General features: G+C 45.7%; 2 protein-coding genes and 2 non-coding genes across 4 annotated transcripts; all 4 read left to right on the top strand.

The window, feature by feature from the left end:
* The first annotated feature begins 1,378 nt into the window (after positions 1 to 1,378).
* On the top strand, positions 1,379 to 1,451 carry TRNAK-CUU (transfer RNA lysine (anticodon CUU)). The gene has a single exon. It is a non-coding gene; the product is annotated as a tRNA-Lys (tRNA).
* Positions 1,452 to 6,584: 5,133 nt separating this feature from the next.
* On the top strand, positions 6,585 to 7,781 carry LOC149363173 (uncharacterized). The gene has a single exon (XM_089568443.1). The coding sequence runs from the start codon at positions 6,585 to 6,587 to the stop codon at positions 7,779 to 7,781; it is 1,197 nt and encodes a 398-aa protein (XP_089424569.1).
* Positions 7,782 to 10,029: 2,248 nt separating this feature from the next.
* Positions 10,030 to 11,379, top strand: LOC149363172 (uncharacterized). The gene has a single exon (XM_089569902.1). The coding sequence runs from the start codon at positions 10,045 to 10,047 to the stop codon at positions 11,377 to 11,379; it is 1,335 nt and encodes a 444-aa protein (XP_089426028.1). The 5' UTR covers positions 10,030 to 10,044.
* A 2,443-nt stretch (positions 11,380 to 13,822) lies between these two features.
* TRNAK-CUU (transfer RNA lysine (anticodon CUU)) lies at positions 13,823 to 13,895 on the top strand. The gene has a single exon. It is a non-coding gene; the product is annotated as a tRNA-Lys (tRNA).
* Positions 13,896 to 15,662: the final 1,767 nt, after the last annotated feature.

The following is a 15,662-nucleotide window of genomic DNA, read 5'->3' as shown; positions in this document are numbered from 1 at the left end:
TGTACCCTAAATCAATTATGTCTTCTGCAATGGTCGTTTTCAAATTACCGACTGCTGTTGGGGCTCTCTTACCGCAGCCCTTTCCCCATGAAAGTAAGAGCGTTGTGTTGCGCCTCCTAGCAGCAGTCGCAGGTTTTCTTTCCCAAGAAGATACTTTCTGCATGGGTAACGGGGACGTAAATGCATGATTAAAGGGAAGAGGGTTATGGGAAATCAGTCAGTTTGTCAAAGCAAAGGCACCGCCTGAGGCAAAGCTTTCTGCGCTTGACGGAAACTGGGCGACGAAATCATGGGCAACACTATAGGAAATTTCTAATTAAGTACAACGTTTAGCAGCAGCATCTGAAGAAGGGACGTGCACCGCGGGTAAAATTTGCCGATATCATCATCATGATTGCGAGATGGCGCGTTTATTTTGAATGAATGAATGAATGAATGAATGAATGAATGAATGAATGAATGAATGAATGAATGAATGAATGAATGAATGAATGAATGAATGAATGAATGAAGCATTTGTTCACTGAACAGCGGCATTACACAGAGGACGACATGTTTGAACAGCGCCTTTCGAACGCAGCAAGAATCATTCCCCCGAGCCTCGTCCTACGTCTTGAAAACTAGACCGATACGCTGAGGTGTTCTTTTATCCGGGCTCCCTTACCCTGAATAACGTGAATAATTAATTTCGTACAACCATTCAGAAAGATTAGCGATAGAGGTTTGAATCAAAGGTCGCGGATACGCTGTAGATTGTATCCTTCATGTCAGAGAAGACTATATCCAAATTGACGGTACAGTCATCCCTGAGGTCATATTCCGTGGCGCTGACGTCTGTATTAACGCAATCCTAATCGAAATCAGCGCGAAGTGTGGACGAGATGTCGGTCTGCGCACGAGCGCCACGTCAGTTGCCTCATCGAGCCACCAAGAAGACTTGTTATTTTCCTTCGTTCTCTGCTGTTCTGTATCTGCCTTTCTGGTTTCCGCTGGCACAGCTCCAGGTGCTGCACACATTTGGTCGGCGAGGCTGCAGCATAGTACCGCTGCTCTGTGACGGCCGCTAAAACATCGGCCAATGAACTCTGCCACGCCTTGGCAAGACTCCAAAAGGGTTGCAGCCTGATCGACCAGGCAATGCAGGCGTTAATACATGCTTTTCTGCAGTTGCGTCCATCGCCCGGCTCCTGATGCGCTGTATATCTTTACCGGCCTTTTAGTTATAATATGTTACTATTATGTTTCTGCCACCTAGCGCCTACCTAGGTGCTCTGTAAATAGTTGTTTTTGTGTGTGTATATGCACACACACATATGTATATATATGCTTTGTATACAAAACCATGTAAATAAATACCATGAAAGAAAAAAAAAAAAAAGCCCGGCTAGCTCAGTCGGTAGAGCATGAGACTCTTAATCTCAGGGTCGTGGGTTCGAGCCCCACGTTGGGCGTCGCTTCCTTTTTTGGCTTGTGAAAGTATTTCTCTTCGTGTAAAGCCGTGTCCAGGTAAGCTATCTTTTACAAGTGGAAATTTTGCCTCCGTACAGGAAATTTCACCAGTACTGAACGACGTCCAAGTTCTGTTATCGAAGACAGGACTACTTTTATTATTTTGATATTACACGTGGGAAATTCTTATCATACTGCCGTAACATCAATTAAAACGCAGAACTCGCCTAACAAGTAGCATCGACCTGATTGGGTTAACTGAAGTTTGCCTACCCTGTGTCATCTGGCTGCTGTGACATTTCTATGGATTTGATTCAAGAAATTTTTCTTTCTTTTCATTCCTTATTCATTGCTGCTTGCGATTAATGTATTTTTTTACTTATTCTATTATTCTTACCAATGACCGAATAATCTTATTCTGTTTACTACTTTTCTTAAGTTATAATAATAGTTGTTATTCTTGCCCTTCCTGCTATAGGGCTCGTCTTAGGGACCGCAGTATATTGTAGATAAATAAATAGGATGATTCCTTCATATCGTACATAAGTTATTTTTTATTTATATTTCGTTCACAGGACAAAAATACGTCCGCCCCTTGTGATAGTATTGCCGGTGTGCTGATCCTTAATAAAGACACAGGGAGGTGGTGCTGGTGAAAAACATTTATCGTACTTCTTTGCCCGAAAGAATGCCAAGCAGCTGGGCTGCAGGAGCAACATTTTTACGCCGCAGATATGAACAGCATATGCCCTGCCTACCAACGAGCATACGCACAGATCCCTACATCGTAACGAAGACATACCTTTAAACTAGGGGTGTGCGAATATCATATTTTTCGAATACGAATCGAATACGAATACTTAGCTCCGAATATCGAATCGAATATCGAATAATGAAGGACAGACGCATTTAACCACTACAAAACATTTATTTGAGCATCCAAGAACATCACATTTCAACTATCAATGAGTAAAAGTACGCAAAAGGCGTGTGTGGCTGCACAAAAAGTATCAAAGTCTAGAACATTATTCTTACAGGAGTGGAAATATCACAGAAAATGACTAGTACACAGCATTGATTAAGCCTAGCATGCCATAAGCACAAAAGCGCGTTGCTGGGATGCAGCAGCTTCGCGGATGGCTTTCCACAGCCTTGGTTCGCCTTGGCAAGAATCAGAGTAGACGCGCATTGGCAGGTATAGCCACAAAGGAGCTCACCAGCACAGTCAGCTACGGCATGGCCTAACGTTACGCAACGCTCTGGGCGCCGCCATGTACTATGTCTATGTCGATAGGACTTGCGGACTGAAATGAACGCCTGTGCTCACAGTCGAATATCCGGATAAAAAGGAATATTCGCGTCCGACTGAATATTCGACACAACATGAATACTTGGTTTTCGAATCGAATACGAATACTAAAAATATGTTATTCGAATTATATTCGAAAATTTCGAATAATCGCACACCCCTACTTTAAACCAATGGCGTGAACGTGTTCCATAGGCGGGCGTAGAAGTGCTGGTCATGAACCAATGGGGAGAGGTGGACATATGACAGAGTAGTGATGTCATGACACGAGTATAAGGATAGGTGTGAGACGTCGTGGACACCAGGGGTCCCTGGGTAACAGGCTGCTACTGGAGTCACTGGAATAAATTTGCCAGTGACTGGAAGAGTCACTGGAACACATTTTTGCGGTCACACTAGCTGCTACCACAAGGGCTTTTTTTTGACGTTGACATAGACCAATTAAATCGGGAAAAAGCAAAGAATAGGTGCCTTTGCATAGAGCAATTGGTTGGGAGAACATACCAAAGAGGTTAATTCTAATGCTCGGAAAAGATACAAGAAAGACTTTGTATGCTGCTTTAAGCGACATATAGGAAACTAAAGGAATCCCAGCAAGCTGGCGAGAGAGTAGAATGAGCTTGATATACAATGGCAAAGGTGAAAAAGATCCCATTAAACCCAACAGGTCTGCAATGGTGACATCGGTATTGTATCGGTTATAAATGCAAGCTATCAAGGATCAGCCGCAAGGTCAGACTGAAGATGCAGAGGTGTTGGAAGAGCTGGAAAACGGCTCCATACAACGTCGTATCTTAGAGAACAACTTGGTCGCAGTCATCCAATGTACTGAAATTGCAGAAAGGGAAAAACAATCACCGTGGATGTCGTTTTTAGACATCAAGGAGGCTTACGGCAGTGTAAACCAGACCTTATTACAGAGAGCTTGGAAAGAGAAGATATGCGTTGTGAAACAATGTGTTGAATGAATTAAGTGTAAAAGGATAACAACGTGGGAGTAATTTGGCAATGAATGAAAAGTGCTGCGAGAATTGCGGTTAAGACTATTTATGGCCTGCATCAGAGAGATTGAACGGAAGTTGGAAATGAGCGGATCAGGGTTTATTTTGTCATGGTGGCGAAGGAGACAACTGACGACAAGTCGCGTACCGAGACTGATGTACGCCGATAATATCGTTCTTCTTGCAGACGGCTCGGGCAATGACAGAGCTTTGCGGGAAAATAGCGGAAGTCCTTGGACTGAGATTTAGCGCAGGAAAATCGAAGATCATGGTTTTTAATGTTGAGCCCGGAACAATCACGCTACAAAACTTGAAAAAAGTCATAGCGCGTACGAGTATCCTGGGATATGGATAAATGACGGTAGATACTACGTGCGGGAAAAAAAGGAAGAACTGTTGAGGAAAGCAAAAAAAAAAAAAAACTTCGCTATCCTAAAGAATAACGTGATTTGGGGATATAACGGATATGAAGTTATGAGGAGAATCTTGAAAGGAGCGATAGTGCTGGGCTTGAAGTTTGCAAACCCTGTGGTTGCTTGGGATCTACCACCACTTCTGCACTTGAAATAAAGCAGATGACAGTCGGTAGCTTGCCTCGGAAGCTGATGGAAACAATATTAATGGAGCAGTTCAAGCTGATAAGAGGTGGCCAACGTTCGAAGGTCGTGAGACAGAAAGTAGGGTGCAGTGAGGAGAAAGGTTTAGGAAAATGAATGGGGAGTGATGGATGGCGAGAAATTTGAGGTGCTTTACAGATACATTATCGATACTACATGCAAGAGAAGAATAGACTGCTTGCTAATAAATAAAAATGTGAAAGGGGAGAAAAAAGCTTGAAGACAAAGACTTTGGACCGTAAGGTCTGGTGCTGAGGAAATACTCGCAAAACAAAGTGATGTACAAGCCAACGCTGGGGCTCTGTAGGACGGCTAAAGCTAACATTAAGGGAATTTTTTTTTAATTCCAAAGAGATCGAGGGGTTTACTTTTCGAGGCTAAAGCTGGGTGCTTGAGGACGAAGTGTTACCGGCAAAAACTTCGCACCATGGATGACATCTGCCATTGCTGTGTGCAAGAAAGAGAATCGATATAACATAGTATTCTTATCCAGTGCGAGGCCTTCCAACCATCAGTGCACGATGCCACCGCAAGAATCTCGAGACTAGCGGCGAATGGCCCTCAAAGGACGTCCTGCTATGGCGTAACTGATTTTCCTGACGCCGCGATTAATCCGTACTTAATCCCCTGGGGAATTTGCCGCTTCATTCTTGAGTTGTATCAGACTTTAGTGAGGTTATTTAATGCGCAATTTTAGTTGTCAGGCTTCAACAGCGCATTCGGGTTGTGCCGAGAGGAGGTGAATTAATGAGTAGCAGTAGCAATGTGCGCATAAGGTCGCTTTATAGCACACTGCTGCAGCACCTGATGACAATTCACGAACGAGCGTACCGAAGATCGCGCCTCCAAGGACGCTGAGGAAAGAAGTGAGCAGAGAAAGCAGCAGAGAAGCTGGAGAAATGGCTGAATGAAGTGCACGGAGCAAGTGAAGAGGTTATGATGTTACATTATTCAATAAAAACAATAAACATCGAGTGTTGTCTCATGTTGCTCGGTGCGAAATAATTGAAATGCTTTGAGCTATGCCACACGATACAGAAAGTTTACAATGATCGTGTCGGAACTTATTTTTATTTCTCTGCTTGTTACTCTCTCTTTGATACTTCATAAGCAGTCGCTTTGGAGTAAAACAAAAATGTCTAATAAACACATTTCTATCTGGATACTCTTGTGACACCTTTTATCGCATGTAAAGCGTGTGTCCTCACCGCACTTCTACAGACTTTAAGTGCAAGTTGGATCAATTGATTCGCGGTGGGAACATTCAGGATGCTTCTGCTCAGCTCCTTACCACCGCGAGGTGCCAGCTTAGGCCAGTGGCGGCTACGTCATGATCGTTTCCAAAGCGCTGACTCACGAAGTATAAGGTACAAAAGAATCTATTCGCCCACTTCTTATGGTATGCCGGTAGATAAGGGGTACCATAGCTCCATCTGATTGTACGCACGAGGCAGGCACAAAGGCTAGTGAGCTGGACAGAGTCATAGGAAGGGGGCTCTCTTACGCCCTCATATTACTGGTATCAAATTATAGGATGCGCTGCTATATTGAGTTCGTGAAAATCGCCTAATCGGACGGATAAGCGACCGTATAATTGCACAGAGAAACGAATGCTGGTCGCGATGGCTTCAGATCTTAAAACGGAGCCAAACTGCGAAATAAAAGCGATTATTGAAGAGCCCCGAACGGTCGAAGTTAATCGGGAACCACAAACACGATGCTACTATTTTCTTCTACCCTCTGCTGTATCAATTCCTTCATTGGCTGGTTCAGGTGTCCAGTGAGAGTGAAGCACTTGCGGTGCATTTCCTTTCCTCAAAAACATTCACATTCGCAGTAAAACAAAACGATGCAAAACAAAAACACTCAGTGCAAAAAGCGAGGGAAGTGAATAACGGCGCAAGCAGCTTGAGACCATTGTCCCGTCAAAAGTAAAGCGGTACGCTGCCGCGATGGCTTTTACTGCAAGTGATACACACGGCGCACTTGAGGAAAAGAAGCCGGGAACTCCACCGTTCCCGTCGATAGCTCAGTTTTTTTTCTTTATTTCCGGATACTTACACAGTACAAAATCGTACACGGAAAAAATAAAGCGAACTCACAGCCAAAAGTTCACGTGGAAATGATAGTAATAAGGAAGCTGTCATCCTTAGGTGGGATGACGTTGGGATTCCATTTCCGGCCACCGAGCGTGACGGACGTGCTATCATGAGCTCCGAAGGAGCGGTGTCAGCGGCCGCTGCTGGCCGCGGAAACAGGTTTTTTGCTTCGTCGGATGAAGATTACCAGGTCATCTTGCCAACGCTACCAACAGGAAAAATTGTTTTGAATACCATCTTTATGCACGCTGATCCGAAGAACAGGCCTTACCGTGTCGAAGATTTCCGGGATGCGCTGGTTCGTCTAGGTTTGCTCCCCGAAGTGCTGGCTTTGGGGGCGTACCAGATGAATCATGTGTGGGCTGTCACAATGAAGAGCGCCGACGCGACGAAGAAGCTTTTGACTGCCAGAGATGTTAAAGTGAAAAACGGCCCGTGTATCCTCGTGGATCCGAATAACCAAGACCTGCGGATAAAGATTCACTGGGTGCTGTACGGCGTCGCGGACGAGGATGTGCACGAGGCCCTGTCTCCGTACGGAAAGGTGACGAACGTGACGAAGGAAAGGTGGCGGGCTCAAGGTGTGGTGGACAAAGGAACCACAACGCGTGCCGTCACCTTGAAACTGAAAGCCGGAGTCAAGACTGACGACATTCCACACCAGCTGAGAATTTCAGGTGAGCCCGCACTTATTGTTGTGCCGGGAAGGCCGCCGCTCTGCTTGCGGTGCAAGTCGACCGGGCACATTCGACGGGATTGCAAAGTTCCGCGCTGTAGCCTATGCCGCCGCTTCGGACATAACGAGGGGCAGTGTGTGAAAACGTACGCAAGTGCGGCGGAGTCTGGCAAAGGTGATGGTTTTGTAGAACATTTAATGGACGAAGTAGAGGCCGAAGAGGCGTCAGGGGCCCAACGGGGTCTCAAAGAAGCGGATGCGGCGGCCAGCACGCCTCTTCCTTCTGAGCACGTGCCTGAAGACCGCGAGAACAGCGTTCAGGCCCCACCCACCGTGCAGCATGAGCATGCTCCGGCACCGGACTCTAGCGCACGAGAGAATTCTTTGGGCGATGGTTTGGAGGCCGTTGCCAAGGAAGACACAGCCCCCATGGACGCGAGTGAGGATGTGTGCAGCGGCGGTGCGGCGAAGCGTACTCGTGAGGACGACCACAACTTGACAGGCAGTTCAGAGAACACCGAGAATGAGGAACCGCCCGCAAAGACTGTCCTAACTCGGCGCCCAAGCTTCAAGCCAAAGCCAACCATCCCACCGGAACGGAGACCTGCGGGAACAACGCCCCCGTCATGACGGGGGAAAGTGTTTTCCTTACCAGCGTGGAACTAAGAGGTGCCTGTGGCGTCGGTGACGGGGCCGAGACACCTAAGCAGTTGCCGAGGCGCCAACCACTAGACCATTGGAGCGGTGTTGCGGCACATCGGACGTCTCTATTTGCCGAAGAGCTCAAGGTAAGACCATGCGGCTCGTTTCACTCGTAGCGAAAATGGCAGCAAATACCATCACAGCACTGCGTGTAGCCACTTTGAACGTGCGAGGGCTGTCTGCGAGGCGTAAGCAGTATCAAGTGAGACGTGCTTTTTTTGAAAACAACCTAGATTTAATTGCAGTGCAAGAGACCAAGGTTGAAAGTGAAGAGCAGACGAACCGCATGGTCGAGCCTTTTAGAGAAAGATACGACGTGTGTGTGTGCCATGCTGTTGGGTCTACGGGAGGCTGTGCGTTATTTGTTCGCAAATCCTTGGCTGTCCAATTTGAAGCATTGACTGTGTGTGAAAATGGTAGATTTATTGTCTGTGATTTTTATTTGTCAAACGTTGAGTGGCGAAGTATCTGCGTTTATGCGCCAAATAGGGAGGAAGAACGTAGATTGTTCTTTGCAAACGTAGGGCCTTACCTGAAATGTGACAGATACGTTATTTTTCTTGGAGACTTCAACTGCGTATGCAGAGCCGAAGACAGAGTTGGTAGTCAAGCTGTTCGAGACAAGAGTGCGCATTTATTGAGCGAACTGATGCTTGAAAATGACTTGGAGGACATTGGATACGCTTTATCCAGTGGTGATATACCAGAGTTCACGCACTTCCAGCAAACAAGCCATGCGAGACTCGATAGACTGTATGTTTCCACTGATCTTTTGCCAGTGTGCACGCGCTATGAAGTGAAACATGTATCTTTCAGCGATCACAGTATAGTAATCGCCACAATAGGATTAAAGCAAACGAAGTCGCTGTTCAACTGGGAGTTATGGAAATTGAATGCTAAACTGCTACAAGACGAAGTTTTTCTAAACCAAGTAAAGCAAAGTATTCAGTTTCTACTAGAAGCTCGGCCAGAAAGATCAATCGAGATGTGGGAACAGTTTAAAGAACAAATTAGGATTAAAGCCATTGAAAGAAGTAGCCTCCTAAGGCACAGTCAAAGGAAAAAAGAAAAAGATTTGCAGTGCGACCTAAAGTTTGCCCTGAGTTTGGAAAGTGCACATCCGGGCAGGTATACGGATGAAATCAAAGAACTCAAAAATAAATTAGAAGTTATCGCCCAAGAAAAGTACATGGGAGCCGTTGTGCGGGCACGTGCCGACAGACTGCTTTTAGGAGAGGCACCAACGAAGCGATCCCTATCAGACGAAAAGAGATACGCAGCAAAGAATGAAATCAAACAGATAAGGCACGGGGATTCTGTGACCACCGATCCCGATTTAATCCGGCAAGCTTTTGTAGATTACTATCGTGATTTACTCGGTCGGAAGAGAAGTGTAGACGACGGATTTGAACACGAATTTCTAAGCCTCATGCCGAAGTTAGATCAGGATGTGATGTCTGCGCTAGAAGAGCCAATAACGGTGGAAGAGATAAGGACAGCAATTGGTGAACTCTGCCCTGGCAAAACACCTGGACCAGACGGCATAGGCGCGGTGTTTTATAAGTCTTTCAAGGATGAACTAGCAGCTGCACTGCACAGAGTACTGAAGCAGGCTTATGACGAAAAGCGACTGCCCCTGTCTTTTCGGAGAACGCACGTTGTGCTTATTCCTAAAACTAACGATCCCGTGAAACAGCTTTCAGTGACATCGTATCGCCCCATCAGCCTGACAAACGTCGATTTTAAACTTTTCACGAAGGCTTTGGCGAGAAGACTCCAGAGGGTGATGAAAGAAATAGTTGGGCCCCACCAGACATGCGGAATTAAAGGAAGATCAATTTTTACAAACATACATGTGGCCAGAAGCGCCATGGAGTGTTGTGATGCTTGGGGGGAACGTGTCGCCATGATGCAGATCGATTTGCAAAAGGCCTTTGATCGCGTCGTACGCGAAATTCTCTTCAGCATATTAGAACACGTTAATGTAGGTTCAGTGATAATGGAAGGCGTTAAGATGGCATATGCCGAGAGTTTCACGAGCCTTATTGTCAACAAGTGCGTCACAACACCCTTTCAGGTGTTGACATCCGTGAGGCAAGGATGCCCACTGTCTCCTCTGTTGTTTGCGATATACCTAGAACCGTTTTGTTTGAAGGTTATTCATAATGAACAAGTGAGGGGTTTCCGTCTAATGGCGACTGAAGTTAAACTCTTAGCTTACGCTGATGATATAGCAGTGTTTTGCGCAGACAGAGACAGCATCAACGAAACAGGGAGCATTGTAAACAAATTTTGTAGAATGTCAGGGAGCACTGTGAATTGGGGTAAATGCTTGGGTTTTTGGCACGGGAGCTGGGAGTCCAAACCTTTATCATTCCAAAACATGCAATGGACTGAATCACTGGGAAACTATTTAGGGGTACCCCTTGAGCATTACAAGGACGCTACTGAATATTGGAACTGCGAAACTGACAAAGCGCGAGAGAGAACACTAAACTGGGGAGGACGTGAGCTGTCAGTGTTTGCTCGGGCCACAGTATGCAATTTGTTTATAGTGGCGAAAATCTGGTATGTGCTTCAAGTTATGTGCATGAAGCGTGTAAATGTTCAGAAACTGCACAGAGTTCTCGCCGTTTTTGTGTGGGGCTCTACATGGGAGCGAACGAGTCGGACCAATTTGTTCCGGTCGGTGAGAGAGGGAGGTGTGGGGCTAGCCCATTTGTTTTTGAGGCAGGTCGTCTCCAGATTTATGTTTCGGCGGGACCAAAGTGATCCTTTCTTAAGAAGCGTCATACAAGTTAGGCTACGTGAACTCCTTCCAAATTTCGTTGTGTCGACGAGTGACGTACGAAGCACGTGTGTCCGCGGTTTCCTGTTTGAGGTGGTTGCTGCTTTCCAGATGTTGAAAGCTCGTTTTTCTTTAGAATTTTTGTGTACTGTCACTAAGAAGCACTTGTACAAAGATATGTGTGATTTAATGATGCCCGTGCCTTTGTATCGTACCATATACAGTGCAGGCCCAGGAGGAGACGTCCTAAAAAGAGTTAAAAAGATGCCAATTCGCTCATCAGCCAAAACATTCTTCTTCCAGCTCCACAGCAATACACTGCCGGTAAAACCCTGGCTTGAAGCAAAGGGAATCTTTGTTCCGTGGTCTACAAACTGTTTATTGTGCAGAAAGCCAGAGACAACAGAACACATCTTCCTCGAGTGTTGGGATGCCGTATTCTTGTGGGACATCCTTCAAAGAACCTTAAAAAAAGACCTCCCGTTGTCACCTCGCGGCATCCGGTTTCTACCCGTCCGAGATCTTGGTAGTATACCCCTAGATATGGTCGTGCTGCTGGGCCTGCACAGTCTGTGGAAAGTGCGTATGGCAGTCCGGAATGCAGACATTGATACTCGCCCAGCGAGACAGTACTTTATTGAGAGCATTTTATATGTCAGAGATGCACTCAAGTCCCAAAATGACCCCCCACAATGGATTGGTATCATGGATGAACTTGCAAACTTGAAACACTTTTAATGAACGCTCCACCAAATGTCGGAGGACGTATTTTAACATTTCATGTACAGTGATCTTGTTTTTCGCCAAGCCGGAAATAAAGAAAAAAAAATAGCTCAGTTGGTAGAGCGGTGGACTGTAGGAGATTGCGCACTATAGACATCCATAGGTCGCTGGTTCGAATCCGGCTCGACGGAGGAAATTTTTTTCCCTGGCATTCCGATTATTCTTGCGAAGTGAACAACGTTGATTACCTTCAGCAGTTACAATATTCGTCCAATCTAAACTTTTATCATAGTCGGATACAACTTCAGACTCAGTGAAGCTCCGTGCACAGAATTCCTCCACGACGAAAAAGTAGTCGGCTGCTTAAACATTTCTTGCTACGTAAAAAAGAAGCTTATCGCAAGCAAAAAATTATGAGCTCTACAATTTTGATACGCGGATTGTTTAATACAGTCAAACATTAAAAGCTGATTGAGTTTACAGTGCGGTTGGCCAGCGGAGAAATACAGGACGGAGCGAACCGCGGCCCAGTGTTAGCAACAGCTGTTTCTTAAAGTTGTATCCTAGTATAAAGTGTTTTACGCTAGTGTTACGATGCGAAATTCAGCTTTCGGAACAAAACGGCGAAGTTGTCGACATCCTAAAAAGCGAAGATGAATACTGAGTTTCCCCGAGCGTTGCCTCTTAAAGCTATACCGACTAAAACTGGTTGCGCACATTAGTTCCCGGCCCGGTAACTGGTCAGTACCGAGGCAGCCGCAAGCTAAAGGTTTCCACAAATCAAAAGGTTTCCACAAACACGGTCACGTTAGCACCTGAAGGCAGAGGGGCGTAATAAAGCTTATCTGAAGCGGTCTGTAATGTAGAAGTCACGAAAAACGAATCTGTAGCATGGTCTTCACCGCACGTTCAAATGATCGTAAAATAAGAAGGGCGCAATGTAACTCTGTCACCTTAGTCAGTTATGGCGGACTGCTGTTGCGGCTCCCTTGACACTGCCCTTTTCCCATGAAAGTAAGAGCGTTGTGCGGCGCCGCCTAGCAGCACTCAGAGGTTTACAGTTTTTTGAAGCGACTGTCTGCATGGCGGCCGTGTACATAAATGCACGATTAAGAAGCCAGTTTGTCGAAGCAAAAATACTGCCTCAAGCGAAGCTCTCTGCGCTCGAAGTAAACTGAGAGACAAAATGATGGGCAACACTGCAGGAAATTTTCCTTCACTACAACGTCTAGCAGGAGGATCTGAACGAAGGACGCGCCGCTGGTGAAATTCGACGATGTCGTCACCGTCACCGCGAGAAGCCGTAATATTTTTGTTAGCAAGCTCCCAGTGCTTCGATGTTGCAGCAGAAACGAAAAATAATGCGTGGCTGGCTGGGTTCTTGGGTGAATTCAAGAAAAACAATCTTGGTTTTTTGGTTTGGTTTGTGGGGTTAAACATCCCAAAGCGACTCAGGTTATCTGTGACGCCGTAGTGGAGGGCTGGAGATAATTTCGACCATCTTGGGGTCTTTAACATGCCCTGACATCGCACACTCCATGCGCTGCTCGCATTTGTATGGAGTCGAAATGCGACTGCCGCCGCCAGAATCAAGCCCGCGTCTTTCAGGTCAACTGCCGAGTGCGATAACCACTGAGCCACCGCGGAACCTGAGAAAGGAAGTCATGGTAACCTACATTCATAAGTGTGAGAATGAACGAAGCATTTGTTAACATAACACTGGCCTTCAACGAAGGATGACATATATGAACAACGCTTTTAGAACAGCTCAAGAATCTTTATTTACATCAAGCCTTATCCTATGCCTTGAAAACTAGATGCGCAAAGATGTTTCTGCATCAGGGCTCCGTTAGCCACGATTAATTTCTTTCGTAACCTTTCGAAAGGATTTATGGTTTAAAGCACTTAGCTCGCTGTTATACGTAGAAAATTGTATCCTTGTCGCTCGAGGCTTCCATGCTAAAGAACTTTGTGGTCAATCGCGATCGTCTGTTTCTTCATCCGCCACAGTAATAATTTATCTAAGCCAAATATTGTGCGCAAATTGCAGGCCCACTTTTCCCTGAGCTCATCTTACAGGGTGCTAACGTGGACGTGGTTGCGCTGCTCCTTTGATCCAGTCGAGGCAGCACTCCTACGATTCTAATCTAAATCAGCGCCATGTGCGCACGAGACGTCGGACTGCACGCGAGAGCCAGTTTACTTTCCTCATCGAGCCACCAAGAAGACTTGTTATTCTCCTTCGTTCTCTGCTGTTCCGCACCTGCCTTTCTGGTTTCCGCTGGCACAGCTCCAGGTGCTGCACGCATCTGCTCGACGAGGCTGCATTATAGTACCGATGCTCTGTGGCGACCGCTACAACATCGGCCTATGAACTTTCTCAGACCTTGGAAAAGCTCCAAAGGAATTGCCGCCTGACCGTGCCGGCAAGTGATGCTACTCTGCCGCCTCGCTCGTCGCCCGGCTAGCTCAGTCGGTAGAGCATGAGACTCTTAATCTCAGGGTCGTGGGTTCGAGCCCCACGTTGGGCGTTTTTTTTTTGCTTTCTTCGTTGATTTTTTAAAGTCCTGTCAAAGAAAATAATTGGCCGTTGCTGAAAGTGGCGCTAGCTGTAAAATCTAACTGCTTTCAACTCGAATGTTTCTTTAGCAAAGGTGACATTTTGAATTTGTGCGTTTTTTTTTTGCCTGTTGCAGTAATAAAACAATCGAAGAGCCAAAGTATACTAAGGACTGTAAGAGAAACTGCCCGATTAATTTTTGAAAGAAGCCAACAGTGAATGAAAGAAGCCAACAGTACCTGGCACCAAGCAATACTTAGGGGAATGTAGTATTTTTCTTTCGTGTCGTGTTGATTGCACCATAAAATTTGTTGTTAAGCGTCTAGGTGGAAAATTCACAGAAATTAGAGAAAAATTGTAGCGGACACTTAATGTTCGACTTAAGGTTTGGCGAGATAATCATTGAATGCCTGCATATATTACCTGCACTGAATTGTTATAAAAAAAAAAGTCCGTGGCCGCGTTGCTCATGCCTTCCATCTTCCGTAGCTTCGTCATCTGTGTTATCTATTTCTTAATCCTTAAAACAATTCTTTAATAAATCGAAATGCGTATGAACAGAGGGGCACAGCTCTTCTAGCCTGCACGTTTTTTTTTTTTTATTGCCTGGGTTTGACACATAACATTCAACAAAACAAACAGTCAACAAAACACACTAAACGCTATGTAGAATTTTTGTCAAAAGTAACCAGGCTGCATGGTTTGCTTCTAGCTTGTACAGTGGAGCCCTTACAGCTTTCCTGAAGTTGAAATTGTCATTAAAGGTAAGGACTGGGGGTCTTCTTACCTTCCAACAACTTTTGATTTTTAGGAAAGTGATAAGGGCTCCACTATACAAGCTAGAAGCAAACCATGCAACCTGGTTACTTTTGACAAAGACGGTATATACACACGGCGCTGTCGTGGTCAGCCAGCATGAATCTGGCTTCGTCAGATTAAAATTCACGCAAATTGCACAGCTGCTCTAGTCTCTTTCTGGATGGCCAGAAAACAGTCCATGCTTTCCCGAAAGTAAGTTCTAGCAGGCCTTGAGTGCTTGTCACAATGGTAGCCTGCCATTCTGGAGCGCCATATGCAGTGGAGGCCTATCAGCATTGTTAAGTAAAGCGGTACCCCATCCTCATTTTCTACAGATAAGTACCGGATGCCATACGTATCTAGTGGTAATTCTTTCTTTAGGGTTCGCTGCAATACATCCCAAAAATAAACCTCCTCCCAACCAGGGTGTCGAACCGGAATTTTTTTGGGTTCGGTTCAGGTTCGGGTTCACACCTTTCGGGTTCAGTTCCGGGTGCGGCTCCAGAGCGACATTCCGTTCCGGTTCGAACCGGTTCGGACCATACTGAACCGGTTCAAATGGGTTCAAACGGGTTCAGGACAAAAAAAAATTTAGAACGCAGATAGGTTTTAATCAACCTTTTTATGCTGTTTAGTTTTTTTCTGGCGCATCAATATATAAAATGAAAATGCAAAAATTTGTGTAATGCGATATGTTCTCATTTTACCCACTTTGTTTTTTGTCCGTGGCAAAAAGACGTATTACGGCAAGAGCCGCGAAATGCAATGAAATCGAAATTAATGTGTATCGGCTGTGTACGGTATAATCCGTCTCATTAGGTATAAGGCGAAAAGCCAGTAGATTTTGCATCTACAAAACCCACCAGCTTGAGCACTTTCGGAGACTCCGTCGCGCGAGTGATCGGTCATCCTGAAGCTGGAGTCAGTCAGGAATTTCTTG

Source organism: Amblyomma mixtum, chromosome 2 (assembly GCF_055824585.1).
Source record: "Amblyomma mixtum isolate Tamu chromosome 2, ASM5582458v1, whole genome shotgun sequence".
Classification (NCBI taxonomy): Eukaryota; Metazoa; Arthropoda; class Arachnida; order Ixodida; family Ixodidae; genus Amblyomma; species Amblyomma mixtum.
Note: the sequence above shows the minus strand (reverse complement) of the source record. Positions and strands in the feature narration are given on the sequence as shown.